The sequence below is a fragment of the Protopterus annectens genome, chromosome 13.part0 (genome assembly GCF_019279795.1).
Source record: "Protopterus annectens isolate FY-2018-M chromosome 13.part0, PAN1.0, whole genome shotgun sequence".
NCBI lineage: Eukaryota > Metazoa > Chordata > Ceratodontiformes > Protopteridae > Protopterus > Protopterus annectens.
The window spans coordinates 856,766,602-856,788,711 of NC_056747.1; the positions used below are offsets into that span (position 1 = coordinate 856,766,602).

The 22,110-nt window shown below is 41.0% G+C and overlaps 1 protein-coding gene across 6 annotated transcripts in view; it reads right to left on the reverse strand.

The window, feature by feature from the left end:
- The window catches only part of ACACA (acetyl-CoA carboxylase alpha), a 2,143,878-nt gene that overhangs the window by 316,287 nt on the left and 1,805,481 nt on the right, over positions 1-22,110 (reverse strand). For all 6 annotated transcript variants that reach the window (XM_044054575.1, XM_044054578.1, XM_044054576.1 and 3 more), the window contains one exon: positions 15,349-15,461. In XM_044054575.1, the coding sequence (XP_043910510.1) occupies positions 15,349-15,461 (113 nt within the window). The remainder of the gene's footprint in view (positions 1-15,348; positions 15,462-22,110) is intronic.

Consider the following 22,110-nt stretch of genomic DNA (forward strand, 5'->3'; position numbering starts at 1 on the left):
CAGAGCATGTATGCCTGTATGGAGTATGTGAACATGTGCATATACACACACACACACACACACACACACACACACACACACACACACACACACACGCACACATACATACACACGTGCACGCACACACAAGACACATACACTAGTTCATCAAGTAACTTGCAAACTGGACTACATGGATGATTAACTAGAAGTGCTGTTAGCATTCTATAAATTATTTTTACAGGATCCAAAGATAGCAGATGGAAGACAGTACAAACCCCTGCATTAATGGGAATATGAGTCTGCTTGTAGCATAGTGCTTTGCACTCCAGTGTGGGGAAAAGCATCACTGTCAGCTACCATTTACCATCCCCATAAAGCTGATAACAGACACTCAGGGGTTAAAAGACTCACTGAACCCCCCCAGTTAATGAGTAAGCACTCAACAGGCAGTGCAAGATAAATGGAGCCTTTGCAGCTTCTGCTGAAGTCAGCATGAACTGCGGCCCCGCGGCTTGTTTGTGGCAAATGGAGTGCGCGAAATATCAAAGGGCAGTGATCCAGAAGAAGCCCGACTTTGACAAATTTTAAATTAGCCAGAAAGAAAACCAGTGAAAATTATGCAATTCTGTGTGTCCACACTCCACACTTTGCTACCATTATACAGAATTAGCAGCATGACAACAAATAAAATAGCTATGTTGTGGGCAATTATGATCCATCTAAGTGTGAGGTTTATCAGTGACTGAAGCTTTTAAAGCGCTGTAGGTACTGTTGAAAGTGACCTGCTCTTTTGTTAAAATGTTAACATATGACATGTTTGGTCAGTTTTTATTTGTAATTATTGCTTTTCTTCTACATTCAGAACACAAAAAATGCAGTTTATGTTCTGAAATGATTACCATAGCTACTATATTTACAATTTCTTTACCTTTTTTTTTTTTTTTTTGTACTAACATAAATTATAGTCAGCAGGTCACTATTTTCCCTGTATGCCATCAACTGCATCAGATACCTGCATGACATACACCGGTATTATGTTCAATTTACAGTGTGCATAACATCCTGAACTTCTGATAGCCAAGTAGCTTTTCACATAAAGTAGGCATATTTGAATGAGGAATTGTCATTACAAATTTTTCACTTTCAAAATTCCACCCATTAAACTGTTCAGAATGTGTATTAATGTCATTATTTATTTATTTATTTATTTAGTTAACCTTTGTTGATCAGGTTAGTCCCACAAGATAGTAGCCACTTTTCAGGTGAGACAAAAGATGGTATTTATACTACTGGAGAAATTTGGCCAGGGCATCCGGGAACTTTCCAACTCTTTTCAAAAGGTGTTGTGGGATCTTTAACATCCACCTGAGCTACTACCAACTCAAGCAGATGATGCCTCAGTTTACTGTCTCATTTGAAGGACGACACACTCAGTGTCAGCGAATCCTTCTGCCTGGTGAGGGACTAGAACCCATAACCTTCTGCACCAAAGACAAATGTACTACCTGTTGCACGACTGACACTTCTTGCATAATACTAACTTCTGTGGGCCCTGTTTTCCAGACAGAGTAACAAATAATGCAATGTGCCTTCCTTGTGCAGTAAGTAAGTCAGGGTCCCTCATTTATGTGGTACATACTGATCAACTGGAGGGTATTACACCATTTTTCAGATAATGACAGAAAAGCTAAGGAAAGGTACAAATCAGAGAACTTGCAAAGTCTGAAGAATTAGCCCTTCATTCAATAATACTGGCTGTAAGTTCATGTTGGGCAGTGATCTTCATTTCAGGCAGCTTTTTATTTACCTTTTGTAACTTATATCTATGCATTTAAGAAGAGACAAACACAAAACAGTTCTAGCTGCAGCTAGGGAAAAAACTTGAGGTGAATGCAAATGGAGGGGCACATTAATACCTGGCACAAAATAAAATTCTAGAAAAAAATTAAAAGCGATCAAGCAAAGACAATAGCAACATGTACCTAGGTAAGCACAGGTTTCTGATCTGTTGAAGATAAATGATGACTGGAATGAAGTACAAACAAACCACCCAAGAGAGGAGTTAAACTGAACATTGTAGTCAGCTTATTCTGTGAGTTTTACAGGTCTAAGAATGGAGCGGGTGATTTAAAAATGAGTTGCAGCTTATAGAAATCCTGTTCGTCCAGCCTCCACTAGTACCTTCTTTCCTGACAGGACTTGATTTCATAAACGACACTGACAAATCTGGACATTTGAGCCTTAAAAGTGTGGAGGCAGTAGTACTGACACGTAGGAAGAGAAAAGAGGGGTTAGGATGGGGGAAACAAATGTACCTTCTCTTGAACAGATTAATCTGACCTTGCACTTACAAAAGTCATACACTGATGGATTCATAGGTGGTTACTGGACTACTGGCCTAAGAGCCATTTTAAGCCTAGCCAAGCTTACCCCAAATTTAACAAAATATTTCTGATGTGTCGATACCCCAAGGAATTTTACTTTTATGATACAGACTTGCATATATCAAGTGTTCAGAGGCTGCCTCTGTCCATTAGAGACATATGTGTCAAACCACGGGTAAATTTGCGACCTCCCATCCATTGGTCCAGGGTATGTTTGAAAAAGGTTAGGGATGATCCTTTTTTTTTTTTTTTTTTTTAGGGCTATCTGCACCATTATAGCTTTTTATTTTTTTTTCCTTTTTCTTTTTTTGGTGTATGATCAAAGGGATGCATCCAGTGATGACAGGAGATGTATGTCTTACGAGACAAGAAGAAAGCTTGGGCTCACAGCTACATCGAAAAGTGGATTAAGTATATGAGGGGAGTGGTTTACCAGAGGCTACAGAATGTCAGTGTGCATCACAAAGGCTTCCTATTACCTTTGGAGTGAAAAAAGGGGGGTAAGTATATGAAATGCCCTCTGCATTAAAAAAAGTTAGTTACTTGCCACATTGTAATTGGTGAAACCTTTTATTTAAACAATAATTGCACTGAAAGTTTGCACTGTTCTGCAACTGCTTACCCCTCCCCCCAAGATGTCACAGGTGTTTGTTTTTACCTTTAATGACAGAGATTCAAATGCATTTCATAATTTATTAGATTAACTCAGGTAAGAGATTGCTTTACATATTTGGTTTTGTTTTGAACATGAGTTTTATTTGTAATATTGTCCCATTGATTGATTTAGTTACACTTCCATTAACAATTTTCAGTACTAGATGAAGTCATCAGAGGTTAAACAAATATTTATTTTTAACATGCAAATTTTTGATTTGTGATGACATTTGCTCTGTATACTGGAGATCTTAAAACAAAATATGTTTCAGCCTTATGACTCAGTCACTGTAAATACAGGTTGTGCAACTACTGCAAGGGGATAGAAAGTAATGACTAAATTTGTAAGAGAACCATACAGAGAATGCATCAAGACAGAAGCTGTGGTGCTTTATATTAATTTGTCACATATTGCAGTACTGTGTGTGTGTGTGTGTGTGTGTGTGTGTGTGTGTGTGTGTGTGTTAGTGAGGATTTTTTTTTGGTAATTCTGGCATCACAGGACTAATGTATTTCGGTGAAGCAAGTTGGAATACAATAAGCAATGACTGTTGTTTATGTGAGACAAAAAATATATTAAGTAGAATTTTTTTTTCCTGTCAGGATCAGCCAGATACTATGGCTAAACAATGCCAGTATGGAACATATATGAATTTTGGGTGAAGCAAGCTGGAACATATGCTGTGATGATGTTTTGTGTGAAGCACAAAAATAAAAAATGAATGCAACCACTATTTTTTTATCCTGGCAGGGTCAAACCAGACATTACAGGTAGGCAGTGGGTATGGGGGTTACGTGTGAGTGAAACAATTGGGCCTGCTGTTTGCTGTTGTAATTCAAAACTTGCAGAACTAATGTTCATTTGGGTGACACAAGATGTGACTACGGTTTCTGTGAATAAAAAATACATTAATGTAACTATTGCTTTTTTTTTTTTTGCTTCTATTCTTGCCTGCTCAAACCTGATATTATGGGTAGGTAGTGGGTATGAAGGCTGTCTGTGGATGAAATGACTGGCCTGTCTCTTTGTAGGACTAATGTGTATTTGAGTGAAGTAAACTCTATTACAGGCTGTGACTACTGCTTTTGCTTGACAAAAATACATTAACACGTCATTTTTTTTATTCAGGCAGGGTTATACCAGATACTACAGCTAGGCAATGGCTAAAAGGGCTGTCTGTGGATTTGCAGAAGTAATGTGTATCTGAGTGCAGCAATACAAGCTGTGATGACTGTGTAAAGCAATAAATAAAATAAAATAATGCAACCATTGTTTTTTTTTTTAAATAATGTCAGTTCAAGCCATATATTATGGGCACACAGTGGGTATGGGGGCTGTCTGTGAATCCTGCCGTTTGCTACTGTAATTATGGTTTTGCACAACTAATGTGTATTTTGATGAAGTAAGCTGGAATACAAGCTACAGATACTACTTGTATGAGACAAAAATACAGTGATGCAACCATTATTTTTGCCTTAGTCAGGTGTACACAGTCAACGATGTAACCATAAACTCTTTGTTGGGGAGGCTGTCTGTAAAGGAAAGTGACCTACTGTCATTTGCCCAGTTTCTACGGTTAGCAGTCTGTGTCATTGCAGAATTAATTTTATGTACTTGTTTGAGCTAAGCTGGATTTTTTTTTTTTACTTTGGCTATTGTTTGAGCCAAAGAGTGTTAAGATACACAAAGCTCTCAGGTGTCCCTGATTTTGCAGACCGTTACTGATGTTGCCTCTTATTTTAGTTGCAGTTTTCTGGTAAATCTTTAGGACTGCAGTCACTAAATCTAGGCAGGCATTTAAGTTTCAGACTTCATATCCTTCAGCACTGTATAAATCAGCGGCTTTCTGGAGGTCTGAGCATCCTTCAGCATGTTACATAGTAACTGGCTACCTTTGGGGGTCTAGATAAAATGTATGTGAAAGAAAGCAATCACTGTCACATTAGCACAATGCGTAATTCTGTCATCTCAGCGTGCTTGGTTTTCTGTCTGAGTTCCTGACTGTGGTCCCCTCTTTGTGGAGTCTGCAAGTTTTTCCCTGTCATTGTGTGGATTTTTATCCAAGTGTTCTGACTTCTATCAAAACCTCAAGGAGATGCCATAGGTGAATCAGAATTCCTCCAGGTTGCCTACTAAGTAAAAACTTTTCCAGATAGCAGTAAAACAGTTAATAAATACTTATCTTTCAAAAATAAGGCATAACAGAACATCTAGACCCTCAGAACTTCTGCTGGCTTGTTGGTTCTACACTCCTCAGCTGTTTAGGAGGATTTTGACACAGGCTTAGTAGAGGTATCATGTAGTCTACAAATGGCCCTGCTTAAATGGAGGTGTGCACAGAAGGTTGCTATAGCATATGTGGAATTTGGAACAGCGTAGTAATTTTTTTCTTAACTTTCCTCACAGTCAGATCTCATAAATTTGCACAGAAGGTCACTGAAGCTTGTCTACAGGCAGTGTTCTGCCTGGCTGCAACACGCTTGAATTCAGTGCTGTGACCATTATCATTTTCTTCTCAAGCAAACATTAGAGGTGTACACAGGTGGTGATCTTTGGGGGTAGAGGTAAGGAGGCATGCTATACATACATACAATTGACAGCATCAAGCTGAATTATAATACTGTGACATTTTGTGTATACACTTTTATCTCAGCCTGTCAAAAATGGGGTGCACAGGAGATAGCTGTCTTTTGGGGGTAGTGGTGAGGAGGCGTACTGTTTGTATGTAAGAAAGCAACAATGTAAAACATATGCTTGTGGCCATTTACTCCTTCACTCTCATCCTGGTGTAACACCAGAGGGGTACACAGGACGGGGATTAGGGAGGTAGGCACTGTTTCTTTATGATATGTATCCTCTTAAGCATTAGTATTTTCATTTTAATGAGAAATGCTACATTTGCTGGTACTGAACAAGTCTTGTGTACAACTTATTTATTCATTGAAAGAAAATAAAAATTAATTTCCTTCCTTTGTCAAGATTTTTTTCAGGCCATCACTTGATCAAAAGGTTGGGAAACCGCTGTAAATGCATCTTAAGAGTATCTGGAACCACTTTGTTTCTTGGGGGCCTATTGGCCCCCAGACCCCCAGCTTATTGCAGTTATTTCAGTCTAGTTTTGACCACTAGGTGTGTGTTGAAAAGATGGAGCTAAAGAGAAAGACAAGGTGTGGATGCACAAAAAGAAATAATCTAGATGGTGTAGGATGGGGGGGGGCAATAATATCACTTTGATGCAAACTTAATACCTCATATTTTAGATTCCATTTACATCTAAGATCTAAATGAAATTTACTTGCTTTCTGCAGTTCACTGTGCTCAAAGGTACATACGGGCATTTTTAAATAAGCAGAACATGAAAAGAAATGAGGGATGAGTGTACAAAGAAGTCGGATTATGTAGTAATGAATGTCTACTGGCATTCAAGTTTGGTCATCAGTAACTCCCCCTTCCACTGATCCTCTATTGTTAGTGCTGCAGAACTGCATTAGATTGTGCAAATAATATTACGAGCAGTAGTAAGTATTCTGTTGCATTACTATTTCTATTAAAATTAGTCTATTGCTTCTCTCCTCCTTGTCTTCTTTTTATCTGTTTTATGTACAGTATATGTATTTCTTCTTTTATTTAGAAAAGCATTGACTGAAAATAATTCAGTTCCTGCAAAACAAATAAAATAAAACAAAACTCGGTGTGAGCCTGGAGTAGTGACATAACACAGAGGCTCACAGCAGAGAAAAATCTGAGGACATCAGACTAAGAATAAATCTGCCCAGTAAGCTGCAGAGTAGCTAACTAGACGTTCAGGACGTCACTAGGTGCACTAGGAAATGAAGTGCTTCTTTAAGCAAACAGTTATACCTAGGTGTGGATTACATCAGGATTAACCCACTCCTTGCGGTATAGCATGAAGCGCTGCTAAGTGATATAACCACGTATGGAACAGGGCAGTTTTGTAATATCCCACAGAAACTGACTCATAATGCATTTACACAGCAGTGACACAAGAGTCCCGAAACAAACGTACAACTACAAATGTGTAATGCATATTGTGTACAATTCATCAAAATCAAGCACCTTCAGGAGAACTCATGACGCTTCGGGAAGCTGGTCATCAGTTAGTGATTTTGTTATTTGGTGCTATTATTAGGATTAAAGTTGAAAACATTTGCTAATAGTCTCTGAATACAGCTGTGGGTTATTTACAATGTCCATATTTTGAGATGTTTCTTGTAATTATTGCTCTTAATATATTCGCCTACAGATTATAGAGTTGTAAATTTTATTTTTTATGTTTTATACTACAACTTGTTGCATTTTTGTTAGGGATATTCTTAAAGGGTTCATAGCACTACAGTCTTTTTTAATATATAACTTAAAGTGGGTGTTTTCCAGTTTTAATGGTTATTCAGTACAGATTGTTGAGCTGCATTTAGTCTGAGAACATGAACTAATAGCAGCACCAAGGATGTTTTGTTAGGGGTCATAGTTTACATCACTGACCATGAGCAGCATGACCATGGAGTGACACAGTGGTGGGGGAGAAGTTTGCTTTTTGTATGACTAAATCTTAGTGATATGGAAAGGGATGACTGTTGTGATAGTATTCACTACTAAGCTGGATTTTATTTTTTGAATGAGGATTAATTTGGTGAGCTTCTATTCCACGGTTATGAATACCTGAAGGTCTGTTTGGACACGAAAGCAGAATTTAGCATAAGTCCACATGCTATCTACATATCGTATATAAGTAACTCCAAAATATTGCGCCACATTTCCTTAACAAGCACAATGAACAGTGCAGGCCAAAGGAAAGAGCTTTGTAGTATGTCGCACTTCACATTTGTTGTCAGTCAGATATTTTTTCTTCTAAATTTCTGTCTGTGGTTTTGAACCAGAACCACCAGTGACCGTCTAGACCTATGGCTCTTACTTTTACTAAGGGAGAATCATAAGAAATAACCATATAAAATATAGGCTGAAGGCTCATGGATGCAAAACAGATAGCTTGGTCAAATAAATAGTCTAATATACTGCAGCAAACAGAAAATAAAACACACAAACACAAACTTATAAATTACATCTGGAAACAGCCAGGTACTAGGCTAGTGTTGTTCTTAGTGTCAGAAAGTACCCATTAAAAAGGAAAAACAAAATATAATTCTAATGCATGCAATGACAATTAAAACAGCTCCTAAAGGATACCATATATAACTTGGCAAACGATTATTATAAGCTGCTTCAAACAGTTCGGAAACAGGGGGACCTTATTGTCCTTATAGCTCATTAAAAATAAGTTATGTACTCACCATTTTATTCCATCTGTGTTGTCATTTTCATTATTCGTCAACCTATGATTTCGGATTCGATCCCCTGATCTGACTCGGCAGTTACAATAGCTTGTGGCAACCACAAAAACTATTAAGCTTCTCCCTTACCCACAATGCACCCTTCCTAAGTACCTCAGATCTTATCTGCTAATAGAAGTTAAAGAAAATATCAGAAGGATCCAGATAGATTATATCTGGAGCTCAATACAAGGTAAGTGCCCACCAAGAATACTCACTCTTTTAGGAATTCAAAGGTAGGGGGCTGGTGGGTAGGGAGTTGAGGAAGAATGAAAATGGACAACACAGATGGAATGTTATGGTGAGTACTTAACTTCTTTATCTGATGTTGTCAATTTTCATTCTATCCTCAACCTATGGGACAGAGTCCCCAGCTACCTTAGATCCCGAGTGGACTCAAAGAAGGAAATTCCTCATCAATAAAGCAAATGATGCTCTATCCCTGGAGACCAAATCCAATTTGTAATGAGTAATGATGGTATGAGGGGTAACCCAAGCTGCTGCTGCACAAATGTCATCCATAGAGGCTTTAGACTGTAAAACAGATGAAGTTGCCATTGCTCTAGCAGAATGAGCTTGTAAAGAATTTGGTAAGGCCATGCCCAAATTATCATAAATGAAACAAATACAACTGGTGAGCCATCTAGACAAGGTTACTTTGGTGACTGGTTTACCCAATTTAACATCTGAGAAGGAAACAAATAATTGGTCAGATTTCCTGATATCTTTGGTTCTATGATGGTAAAACCATAATTGGCTGTGAACATCTAATAAATGTAACAAGTATTCACCTTTGTTCTCAAATTTTGGAAAAATACTGGTAAATTAATGGATTGATTGATATCTGTCTCTAATAACACCTTTAGTAAAAAGGATGGACTAGTACAAACAGATACTCTGTTTTTGTGAAAAATCAAACATGGGAGTTTGAAAGATAAGGCTTGAATTTCTGAGATTCTTCTTGCAGATGTTATGGCTACCAAGAAGATAAGTCTTCCAAAAAAGGAATCTGAGATTGCACTTAACTGCTGGTTCAAAAGGGTGTTGTATAATAGCCTGCAGTACCAAATTTAAGTCCCAAGAGGGAGTAGAGTCTTTATAAGGGGGCTTTAAAAGGAGAGTTCCTCTCAAAAAATCTTTGCAAGTTTTATGTGAAAGAACTGATGAACACTGGAAACCAATGTGAAAATTAGATATTGCTGCCAACTGGACTTTGATAGTCGAAGATGGCAACCCTTCTTTTGAAAAGTTGGGCTAAAAAATCAAGAATATCATGAATAGGAGTAGAGAATGGATCAATGTTATTTTGTAATGCCCAGTGAATGAATCTTTTCTATTTATTGGAATATAACTAACTAGTAGATGGTTTATGAGAAGACAGGAGTATGTGTCTGTCTGGCTATTAATGGAATTGGAGAAGCCCGGCAGTCAACCTGAGATTGGATATATTTGAGTGAATTATGGCCATCAGGTGAGACAAGAGGTCTGGAGTTGGATCCAGAATCCATGGTTGATGAAGTAAGTCAGGCCAAATGAAGGGCAACCAAATCTGTTGAGGCCAATATGGTGCAATGAGGATTACTTTGCTCTTCAACCTGGTCACTTTCTGCAGACATTTTGGGATTAATGGAGTTGGGGGAAAGGCATAAAGGAGACCAGAGGGCCAATTGTGAAGAGCATCCCTTGGAGACTCCCAATTGGGGGGATCTGGGAGAAGTATTTTCTGCACTTGTTTAGGGGAGAGGCAAAAAGATTGCAGCAAGGCTGATCTCATTGTTGGAATATCCTTTCGGTCATATTTTGACTGAGGGACCATTCATGGGATAGAAGAATGCACCTGCTCAATTTGTGTGCTAGCACACTGGACTTCCCCGGAATATGCGTTGCTATGAGAAAGTAGCTGGATGAGATTGACCATTGCCACACAATGAGAGCTTTTTGACACAAGAGGTAGGATCTGGTTCCTCCTTGTTTGTTGATATACCAGATTACTGACATGTTGTCTGACTGAACTGCAATTATTCCTAAGGGACCAGCATCTTGAATGAGAGCATTGCTCTCATCTCTAGGACGTTGGTATGCAAGCTGGCTTCTGTAGGGGACAAAGTGCCTTAGACTGTTTTGCCCAGAAAATGCCCCCCCACCCCCCAGCTGGGAAGCGTCCATGGTCACTGTGGCCTTGGGTTGGGGGAGAACAAACAGGCAACCTTGTAGTATCTGATCTGACTGAATCCACCATTTGAGATCTTTTTTGCAAATATTGGTGATTTTTATTTGAGTAGACATCGGTTGTTGAAGGACAGACTATTATGCTGATAACAGTCACTGCAGAATTCTCATATGAAATCTGGCCATCAGGGCTAACATTATTGCTGCTGCCATGGATCCTAAAGTCTGAAGAACCAGTCATGCAGAGATTTTGCTGCTGCAGTTTATGTTTATGATTTACATCCTGACTGTCTCCACTCTTGAAGGGGTAGGCTATTGTCTCATTTATGTTCAGAATTGCTCCTATAAAGTTTGAATTTTGAGTGGGTTCTAGACAGGATTTCTCATAGTTTATAGATATCCCTAGATGTAAACACATCTGCAGAAAGTTCTCTCTTGCCTTCAATAGTTGATGCCTGGTCAGGGTGGAAATGAGCCAATTGTCTAGATACAGGAAACACCCAGTCTCAAGTGAGCTGCAACTACTGCAATGCACTTGGTAAACACCCTGGGGCTGTGGTGAGACTAAAGAGCAGTACTCTGAACTGATAAAGACTGGCTCCCAGACAGAATAAGTACCTCCTGGATTGTTTATTTATCTTTATGTGATAATACGCATCCTGAAGGTCTATCAAGCACATCCAGTCATCCTTTTCCAGAAATGGAAGAATGGTCCTAAGTGAGACCATCTGGAACTTGTTTCATCAAACTGATTTGTTCAAGTTGCTGAGATCCAGGATTGGTCTCTAGTCCCCTGTTTTATTTGTCACTACAAAGAATCTTAAATAAGTTCCGGATCCTCTCTGGTCTGGTGGGACATCTTGGATGACTCATTTTTCTAGCAGCTTCTGCACCTGAATAGCTGCTTGTTCCCTCTGACTGGGTGGAACATCAGGGATTTTTCTGCACTGGGGAGGAGGAAGGGAAAAGGGTATAATATAGCCTCTGGAAAAGATCCTCTGTACCCAGATATCTCATGTTATTTCCAGCCAGGCTCTCCAGTGCAGGGGATAGTCAGCCCCCCCCCCCCACTGCCTCCAGAGGAGGGCAATAGGGCCTCTGTTCAGGAGTGCTGGAAGGATTTGCCAAAAAAGTTTCTCTGGACCCTTGATTCTGTGGGCCTCCTTTGCTGCGAGGGTGGCGTCTACCACTGGAGTTCCCCCCCTCTGTCCCCGGGGGGAACTACTTCCACATGTGTCTGGAAAAGACCATTGAAATTTTTTGAACCACATTTTTCCACTGCTTTGCTGATTCCTGGAAAAGGATCTCTACATGGTGGAGAAATATATGACCACTGCAGATAGGGTCTTCCTATCTTTCTCAAACCTGGATAATGACTCTTACTTTATGGCCAAATAAGGACGTGCCGTCAGAGGGAACATTGATGAATGTAGACTTGAAAGGCTTCACAAAGTCACACAAGCACATCCAGGCATGCCTCCTGGCGGCAATACCCGAATCCGCTGCTCTACATGTTCCTTTGGCTACATGTGAAATGAGCCTCATGGAAGAGTTAGAAACAGACTGGAGGGTAGCCAACTGGGAAGTAACAGAGGCTCGTACTTCCTCAGAAATGGATCCTGAGAGGGTATCTGACAGCTCTTTAATCAAATCCCTCTGTAACCTACTGAAGTGTGCCATGTAGTTCAGAGACCATAAGGAGAAGGTTGTTGAAGCATTGGCATGCTTCCTGAACTTATCCATCACCCGAGACTCCTTGTTTGGGGGATGGATAGAGGAACTTTCTTCAGCTAGTTCCTTCTTCATGGCTGCTGCCATGACCATGGCATCCACAGGCAACCTTTTGTCCAAAATTGTTTATCCTCAGCAGCAGTAATAATTTTGTCTGGTCTCTGGGGGATCATCTCAATGGTGTCAGGAGCCTTCCATGCCTGCTGAGAGATGAACTAAATGAGCTCGTCGGCGGGTGGAGTCACCCAGGAAGTAGAAGGATGGGTACCAAAGCCTCCAAGTACAAGAGGCTCCTTGCATGAAGGACTGTTGGGCTTCCAATCACCTCTCTGTTTTAGGATTTTCAGGATGTCTCCAAAAGAGACATCATCAGGAGGTGACCTTGGGGACCCTTCATCCTCATCGAAGTCTGTGTCTTCAGTGATGGATTCTTCTGGGGAATCCAAGTGCTTCCTCTTGCACAACTTCTTCTTAGGGACCTCCTCAGTGGGATGCTCTGCGGAGGTATCAGAGGAAATGGGAATGCCCTGCTGGGAAGTCTGGGGTTTTGGTACTTGCTGTCCCTGTGAAGAAAAAGGTTGAGACTCTGTACACAGAGATGACAGAGGTGGGGGTTGCAGCTCTGAGGAGGTAGGGGCCATCTGAGCTGCTGTAGCAAACATGGTTCTCTCCAAAACCTCAAAAGCTGACCTCCGCTGAGTGGGACAGGACTCTGGATCCAAGAGGGTGAATCTCTGGATCTTAGTCCCTCCTTGCTCAGAGAGTAATCCTCCTGAGGCAGAAGCTAGAGCCAAGTTAACCCGAGCCAAAGCCCCTAGATGCAGGGACGGCTACGAAAACTTCAGAGTCAAAACCAACACCTCGCAGCCGACCAGGCAGCTACATCTCCAAGAGGTCTCTGGCTCTGACTGAATGAAAAAATTCAGAGCAAACAACGACTCTGATAATACTGTTTTCAGATCCAAAGCAGACAGAGCTGGGCGGCTCAGATCCAAGAACTCTGAAGATTTAAAAGAAGTCAGAGGAGGATTTAAACGAGGGGTAGTCAAAGTACAGAACTGCTGATCTGAAGAAGTAGGAGCCGAGGAAACACCTGATACACACTGCAAAGTATCTTTCTCACCAGTCTCTCCATGTTCTTTTTTGGTCAAACTTCTAGAAGAATGGGTAGGCATCAGAGAAGCTGACTTTTGTCTTTTCAGAAAAGGAGAAGGCACTCTTAATGAACCGGGTCAAGTAAAGGTGAGTATTGGTTCCTTGGTAAAGCAGGTAGGCTTGAAGTCAAATCAACTGGTGTCTGATCCAGTGAAGGTTTAGACTTTTCCAAAGTTGGATCCGAAGAAGTGGATGGCTCCATATGTTTGTCCTTATTTTTCAGATCTGAAGAGGTTGTAGGATCTGAAAGCTTGGGTTTTTTAACTGACAGATCCGACGGAAAAGTTGGAGCCAACAGAAGCCTCTTCTTTGAGTTTTCAGACGTTTTTGAAGAAGAAGAGGATAGGGTAAGATGATGTTGACTTGCCTTTTTTTGTCTATCAGAGGAGGAAGCTCCAGATAATGCATCACTGAATGCTGATGGAAGAAGACCTTTAAGAATAAATTTATTTTTGTGTTCACCCAGAGCTCTGTGGTTGAAACTGTGCCATATTCAGCAATCTTCCTGGAGATGGTGGGGTCCCAAACAATATACGCACAATTTATGTGAATCAGAATAAGGCATTTTTCTCCCACACTTTCCGATGCGAGCTGGCCCTTTTTCTTTTTCTGCTACACTGAGGAGAGAACAAGTTACATAAAAGACTAAGAATAGAAAGCTTACTTTCTTTGTTTTTAAAGAGAAAAGGAAGTAAAAAAGGGGATGGGATATCAACAATAGTAATAAGGGAATATACTAAGTGTAAAAGGAAGGAATACTAATGAGAGTATTCAGAGGTACTGTCGTACGAAAAGAAAAGGGAAATATCAGCAAGAAAGCAGTTGTTAGGTAATGGATATACGCTAAAGCTAGAGAGATAAACAGAGAAACCCAAAAAACTATTTAGAAGAGAAAATAAGTTTTAAATTCAATTAAATACTTGAAAGCAACTGATTACCACATCTAGTGCAAATGGCAGCAAACGAGATCTGAGGTACTTAGGAAGGGTACATTATGGGTAAGGGGGAAGCTCAAGAATTTTTTGGTTACCACAAGCTATTGTAATGGCCGAGTTGGATCCGAGGGATCGGATCCGAACCCATAGGTTAAGAACAGAATGAAAATTGACAACATCAGATCATATAGTAAAGTCTGCTATCATGGGTGCAGCCTCAGTATAAAACACATGGCACTATGTTAATTGATAAGTGATGTATAATATTTATTTTGGAAAGTTTAACGACTTTAGATACTACACAAAGATGGTGAAATTCTGGCTTTCTTGTATATCACAATAATGGATCAGATTCTAAAAGTGTTGCTCTCACTGTAAGTCTGCCTTTATTCTGAAAGCCTTGCTCTCAGTGTTAAGTGACTTACTTTTGTGTAAGGCCTATATATAAACAGGCTTACACTGTGGGCCAGATTCAAAAAGACCTGTTCTCAGCCTGGTTGTAGTGTAAGTGGACCCTATGTCTGTCTTTCTAAGTACCAAACTGGCCCCAGTCCCTAGCTACTGAGTAGTCCTGTAAAACAGAAGCCAGCAGCATGGCTTTTGATGTGATTAATTTTGTGGCAATCCCTATGAATTGTAAAGTAACTGCAAAACAGGAGACAGAGTGGAAAGTAATGTATTGAGCTGTTGGGAGAATAAGCACTTGGAGAAATACCTTACAAGCTGGAGCATCAAGGAGCAAAAACAGTCACAGTGTATGAATTAACTAAGAAATAAAGATCAAACTACAGCAGGTTCTATGCTATTACAAAATACATTGTAAAGCATGTAGTAAGAAAATGTTGACTGATGCAATAAGGAGTATGCATTACACACCCAAAGGTACTGGAAAAAACATGATTTTAGACCAATTTTTAAATTCTTCTAATTTTTTTTTTAACTTATGTACTGCAGGGGTGGAACAACCCTCCCCCAATACATGAACCTACCTAAGCGCTCAGCCAGATGAATGTAGGTAGGGTCCACCCGCCTCATGGTCTTCACTAAGTCTTTCTTTCGAAATTTGATTTCTACTGTTCCCTCTGCCTCAAGCACGCCACCTCTGAGAACAAAATAAGAAACAGCACAACATCAGAACAGCAGATTTATGTGCACAAATGACAACCAAGATTCTATTATACCATTCATTACAGGTGCTTTTCTATATAAACTGAAGGAGTTCTTCATACAATATGTCTGATATGTTTCAAATTAAATCTGAATTGATCAATGCTTGCTTGAGATAAAAACAACCACTACTATTTTATTCTGCATGTATTATGGTTTCAGTATAAGTGATGTGATACAGAAAATAAAAATTAAATTCTGTCTGCATTTGCATGCTAATGAAAGTACAGTTGTGTAAAATCTTTCCATAACAGTAGATGTCCTTCTCTACAATATTGTAGTATTCATAACAGATGGGATCTCCCACCAAGGATAGCCCTATGTCTGGTGAGTATACCAAAGCCTTTAATTCTTACCAGTGTTGTACATCAGACCTATGCTCCCTGTGTCAGTGTAAGGTATAAAGGTGAGGTACAGACATTCCATACTCAGAAATGAAGTGTCCCAGGAGAACAAAAAACATCCTAGAGAAAGGAAAACATGTACAGGGAAAAGGGAGATGCCTAAGGAAAAGGGCAAATATCTCTTGGCCAGGCAGATGTTCCCAACAGAAAAAAGGAAGAAAAGGGGCCAGGAGGGAGGGACTGAATACTGTAACAGTGAAAAGAAAGGTAGCGTTGTCGCCTCACAGTAAGACGTTGTCCTGTTCGATTCTCAGCTAGACCGTCTTCTCTGTGGAGACATGCGTAAATGGGCGTACCTTCGTTGAAGGTTGTGCGTCAGAACTGGCAACTCGGCACGTAAAAATCTGCTGCCAATCATTAGCGGATGGGAGTTCCGCTGTGGCGACCCCTAACCGGGAAAAGCTGAAAGACACAACAACACAAGTAAGATTCTACACAACTGTACTATGTCCTTCCACACCAATGCTGCAGTATTTATAACCTGTAGGAGAGTACAAAAGCTACTGTAAGGAATGAGAGGAGGAGGAAGGCAAAGAGGAGCCTTCCACAAACCCTTGAGGGGTAGTCTTCGCAAATCCAACCCTGGCTCTGGAAATTACATCCAACTTATTTAGAGAAGGTATGCACAGAAGACCAAGTAGCAGCTTCAGAGATGGAACTGGTGTCCAAACCCTTGAAGAAGGTTTCAGAGGACACCACTGCCCTGGTAGAATGGGCCAGAACAAAAATAAAAACCTGTTTGCCATGAAAGGAAGAACAAAAGGAAATTGATGGCTTTTGAAATACAGGAAGAGATGGTTTGCTTAGAAACAGCCAAACTCAATGTCCTGGCATGAAAAGAAACAAAAAGTTGCTCAGATTTACGTATGGCCTTTGTCTTATGTAGGTAATACCTGACCTGTCTATGAAGATCCAAGGTGTGCAGAACCTTCTCACTAGTAGATTGCGGAGAAGGAAAAAAGTGAGGAAGCTAGACAATCTAAGGGACAACCCACTGACCACCTTGGGCATAAAACAAGGATTAGTACGAGACAACCCTGTCCTTATGAAAAATCAGAAAAGGAGAAACCATGATCAAGGCTTGGAGTTCAGAAAATCTCTTGGCAGAAGTGATGATAACCAATAAAACAGTCTTTCCAGGTGCAGTGTTGCACAGAGCAGCAGACTCAAAAGGAGCCTGGGTCAGTTTTTTCAAGAATAAAATTAAGGTCACAAGAAGGTGGGATGGGCTTTCTTAGAGGCCTGATGTGGAGGACACCTTCCTGGAAATATTTAACTTCAATGATGGAGTCAAAGATAGACAGGCAGAGATTGCTGACAAGTCAACTTTAACAGAGGAATATGCCAAGCCTGCAAGGATCAGTTCACACGAGTAAGAGACAATGAAAGGGACCCCCACTGAGAAGGGATCCTGGTGAAGTTTAAGACACCAAACAGAAAAAGATCTTCCATTTGTATATATATGATTTTTTGGTATTGGGTCTACTGCAGAACCTTAAGCACGTCCTCAGAAAAATGATGCTCAAAGGGGATTAAAACCCTACCACCCAAAGTGTCACCTGAAGAGTGGACAGATGAGGGTGAAGGAGAAACCCATTATCTTGTGTAAGAAGATCCATCCGGTGAGGTAACGAGATTATTGCACCTGGCCAGATGAAAAAGGTGGGGTAACCAGTGCTGTCTGGGTGAAAAGGGGGTCCTGTTTGATCTTGTGCAGGACTCTGGGAAGAAAAGGAAGTTGGGAAAGCATAAAGGAGCATCCTCTTCCATGACAAAAACATGGTATCCACCCTCCGAGCCAGAGGACTTGTGATTCTGGAATAGAAGTGAGGAAGCTGTCTGTTCAGAGGGGAGGGAAAGAGATAAACTTGAGGGATACCCCATCACTGAACTATGTCCAGAATCACCTCTCTGTGAAGCATCCATTTGTGAAGGTGTGTCCTAGACCTGCTCAGAGTCTCTGCCACCAGGTTTTGTCCTGAAGAAATATAAACTGTCTGCAGAGAAAACTGCATTTGGATAGCTAGATCCTAGGCCTAAAGGATTAGTCTGCGAAGAAGATAGGACCTTGTGTCCCCCTGCTTGTTGATGTACCACATGACTGTGGTGTTTTCCATAATGGCCATCATTTCTTTGATGTTGATGTGATCCAGTTACTGATAAGGCGACCAGAGACTTTGAACTTTTATACTGCTTGAAGCAGCCCCCCATGCCTAACTGAATCATTTGTAAATAGCTCCAGAAATGGAGCAGGAAGCTTGAGAGGGATGTGTGGATTGAGAAATATGTTGAATCTACCACTGAAGCATGAGTTTTAGACTAGTAAGGGAATTGTAAATTACAGTGGGTTGTAATGCTGAAGCCACACCAATCCCAGGTACCACTGAAACTTTCTCATGTGAAATTTGGCAAAAGGGAAGGGATTGGTCAAGGCTATGAACCCCAAAACCCCCAGAAATACCCTGCCAGGCACTAGACACAGTAGAAGTAAGTTGTTATAGACCGTAACTTAGGAGCAGACACAGATGTAAGTACTGGAACAGTTTGAATCCTGCATCCCAGAAAAATGTGATCCTGAGAGGGAGATGGGACAGACTTCTGGAGATTGATGGTGAAACCTAGACTGTGCAACAACAGCCTGATAAAGTGCAGGTCCTGCAGCAGCCTGGAAGGAGTGGGAGCCTGAAGGAGCAGATTATCCAGATAAGGAAATATTTGTATTCCTTGAAGCCTGCAGAAAGCTATGACTGGAGCCAGGCACTTGATGAATACCCTTGGTGCTGTGGAAAGATCAAAGGGCAAAGCAGAGAATTGAAAATGAGAAGAAGAAGAACAGAAATGTAAATACTTCCTGAAGAGAGGATAAATGGGAATATGAAGGTAAGCATCCTTTAGATACAGGGGAAACTAGGAAGGCTTGAAGAAACAAAAAGGGAAACAGGGTCTGGAAGGAAAGCATCCTGAAGGTGGGAACTTAAGTAAAGGTATTCAAAAAGGAAATGTCTAGCTCAGGCCTTCAGGACCCCTACTTTCTGGGAACCCAAAACATCCTGGAGCAAAACCCTGTACCTCTTACAGCTTCTGGAATGGGATGGATTGTGCCCTGATCTAGTGAACCCTGCAACACCCCTGAAAATGGGAAATTTGATCTGAAGGGGGTCAGGAATGCCCAAAAAGGGGAAGAGACTTCCAGATCATAAAGTAGCCTTGAGGGATGATTAAAAGTACCTAAGGGTCTGAAGTAATCTGTTGCCAACAGGGACAGATAGAAACAGTCTGAGAGACAAAGGAACCTGGCCAAGGGAAGGCAAGGGAGAATGTCAGATAGAAGCAGATTTGTCCTAAAAGGAAGGTTTTTGAGGTCTAGGCATTTGAGTTGGTTTGTCAGAAAAAACACACCTAGGTACTTTCTTACCTTTGGAGGGCTAATGACCACAAACAAAGATGGTTTTAGCAGGATAATTCTTCTGAAACCTAGGAACAGAAGAGACCTTGTCTTGGTCCTGAAAGGTCTTAAATAAATCTGAAGCAGCAGCTCTTGAGAAGGCATTAGCAGAATTGTAACTATACTTAATGGGGTGACAAGCCACCTGAGATGTGGATCCTACCAGAGAAAAAGCAGTGGACTTAGCCTCAGAATCAGGCAGGTCAGACAGAACCCCTCCCAAATGAGGCAAAAGGGTTAAAATATACCTGGCCATGCGAGTTTGATGCTAACGACATGAAATGCCACGGTGGCAGAAGTGTAGACCTCCTTCCCCAACCTCTCCATAGCGCAACTATCCTTGTCTGGCGGAAGAAGCTTAGAGGCAAAAACTGAGAAGGCTTATCAGCAGAGACAGAAACCACAGCAGGGTCAGAAGAAAGACACTTACAAAGAAACTTGAAAGCCTCAGAGATCTTAATTAAAAAAACAATCAGGCTTCTTAGGGGAAGAAGGTTGGGAATCAGAAATCAAAAAAGCAGTTGGAAAAAGTATCCAATAGTGCAGCCACCAAAGGCAGAACAGCTGTAGGCTTAGGGAAGTCCATCTGCAGCAAATTGCATCATATTTTCTAGATGTAAGAAACTTTGAAGCAGTCTCACTTAAGAAGCTCCATCATACGAACCACTGTATCTCCAAAGGACAATTCTTCCAAAGGGGAAGTCAGGACTTAAGGATTTCTCCTCATCCTCAGAGCCACAGTCCAAGGGTGATGTCACTGAGGAAGAGAAGGCCAAAGAATCCTCTTCAAAGTCCAATTCCTCAGCAGAGGAATCGGGTTTCCTACATGTTTTAGGGGTAGATGACCAAAAGGGACAGGAACTGAAACCCCTTGAGGTGGTCTCAAAGAAAGCCATCAGGGCATTAAACAAACTTGCCACTCCTTCAGAGGATCTTGGGAGTGGGGAAATGTGCTTAGTCTTCTGGCTTCTCTTAAGAAGGACACCAGTTTTAACAAACCTCAGTGGCTCGAAACCTTGCCTTGACTCAGTAAGGGTACCAGGCACTTCCTCTATACTCATATGTGACCAGCCATGGTTCCCCCTCCATGTCCACAGTGGACATGTGCAAAGCATTAAAGGTCGTGCGAGAAGCTGGTTCCATGCTGGCCCCCTACAGGGTTGCAGTAGAGGGAACTGATGTCAGCACCGGACGGTCCTCAGGGGTATCATCCACCTCAACAGAGAGATGTCCACCATAGGCTGGACAGCTGCAGTATCAGACCTTGCCGTTTTAGCCTTTTTCTTAAAAGGTGGCTGAACATGGGAAGGGAAGATTCAGTCATGGTAGCCCAGGCCAAGAACATGAGACACTGGTTCCCAAGATAAATTGAAAGTGAAGACGGATGTCTGAGAAGAGTCTTCAGCAGAAGCAGCTGACAAAAAGAACACTGAGTGTGATCATGAGAAGCACCTAGACAATACAAACACTTGTGACAATCTTTATAGGGAATCTGTCTCCCACACTGACATTTCCCTTTCTTGGATAAAATAAATGATCAAAATGCACTATAAAAGAAATGAAAAGGAACCCCAATGAGGTGCTTATCTGAAAAGGCTCAGTATATCCTGACCCAAAGACTCCCCCGACTCTGGAATAGACTGCCCATACATGTCAAGTAGAGCACCTCTTTGGCCCTCTTCAAAAGGAACCTTGACAATTGGATGGGAAATAGGAAATTCACCCCAGGGATCACGTCAGTCGCCCTGCTAGACAGGGATCCAGGGAAGTAAATATTGTGGGAAGAAATAGCCAGGGAATTGTTATGGCTAGGCTTGTATAGGCCCTAGGGCCGATAGCCTAGTACCAACCTATGAACCTATCACCCATACAACAAAGGGCATTCAGACCAATGTACAACTGTTGCATTTGGACTGGAGGCAAAAAAGCTCTGAGTATGGAGCATCCGTATGTCACCTTTATGCCCTACACTGACACGGGGAGCATATGTTTGAAGTACAACACTGGTAAGAATTAAAGGCTTTGGTATACTGGCTGGATGTAGGGCTCTCCTTAGCAGTAAATCTCATCTGTTATGAATACTGCAATAGTGATAGGGAAGGACATCAGTAGAAGTCCCATATTCAAATCTATGTACTTTGCAGGTAAAATGTAATGTGAGAAACTATTCAGACACTAAACAGCACCGACTGACTGCAGAACAACTTTCTGGGTGAAATTACAGATTTTCACATGCTAAGTATTGTAGTAAAACATGAAAGAAGCTACAATGATAGTCAGTTTCTGTTTATTTAAAAACAATGGAAGACACTAATGCACATTAGTGTAAAATAATTAATTCACAAGCATATTATTCATTTTGTAACAAACTGTAAGCTGTTTTACAGCAATTCAAAATAATTTCCCAAGTTCAAGTGGCCATATTCTAATAGGGACATTAGACTAAAGTGGGCCAGCGCACTTACAGTGTCAAACAAATAAATGAAAAGTACTTGCTAGACCACCAGTTTCTAAGGATTCATAAAACATGCCAGTTATTCCACTCAACATGATCTACCAAAGTCTGTATATTAAGACAAAAGGGGGCATATCAAAGAAGGATGGCTGGTATAAGATATACAGCACAGACAGAGGAATGACTCAGTAGTCTGGTTAGGTAGTCAGTATGACACCCCTTCCCCTCCAAAAAAAGAAAGAAAATGGTAGATGGGTTCATGGAAGGCATCAAAACATCT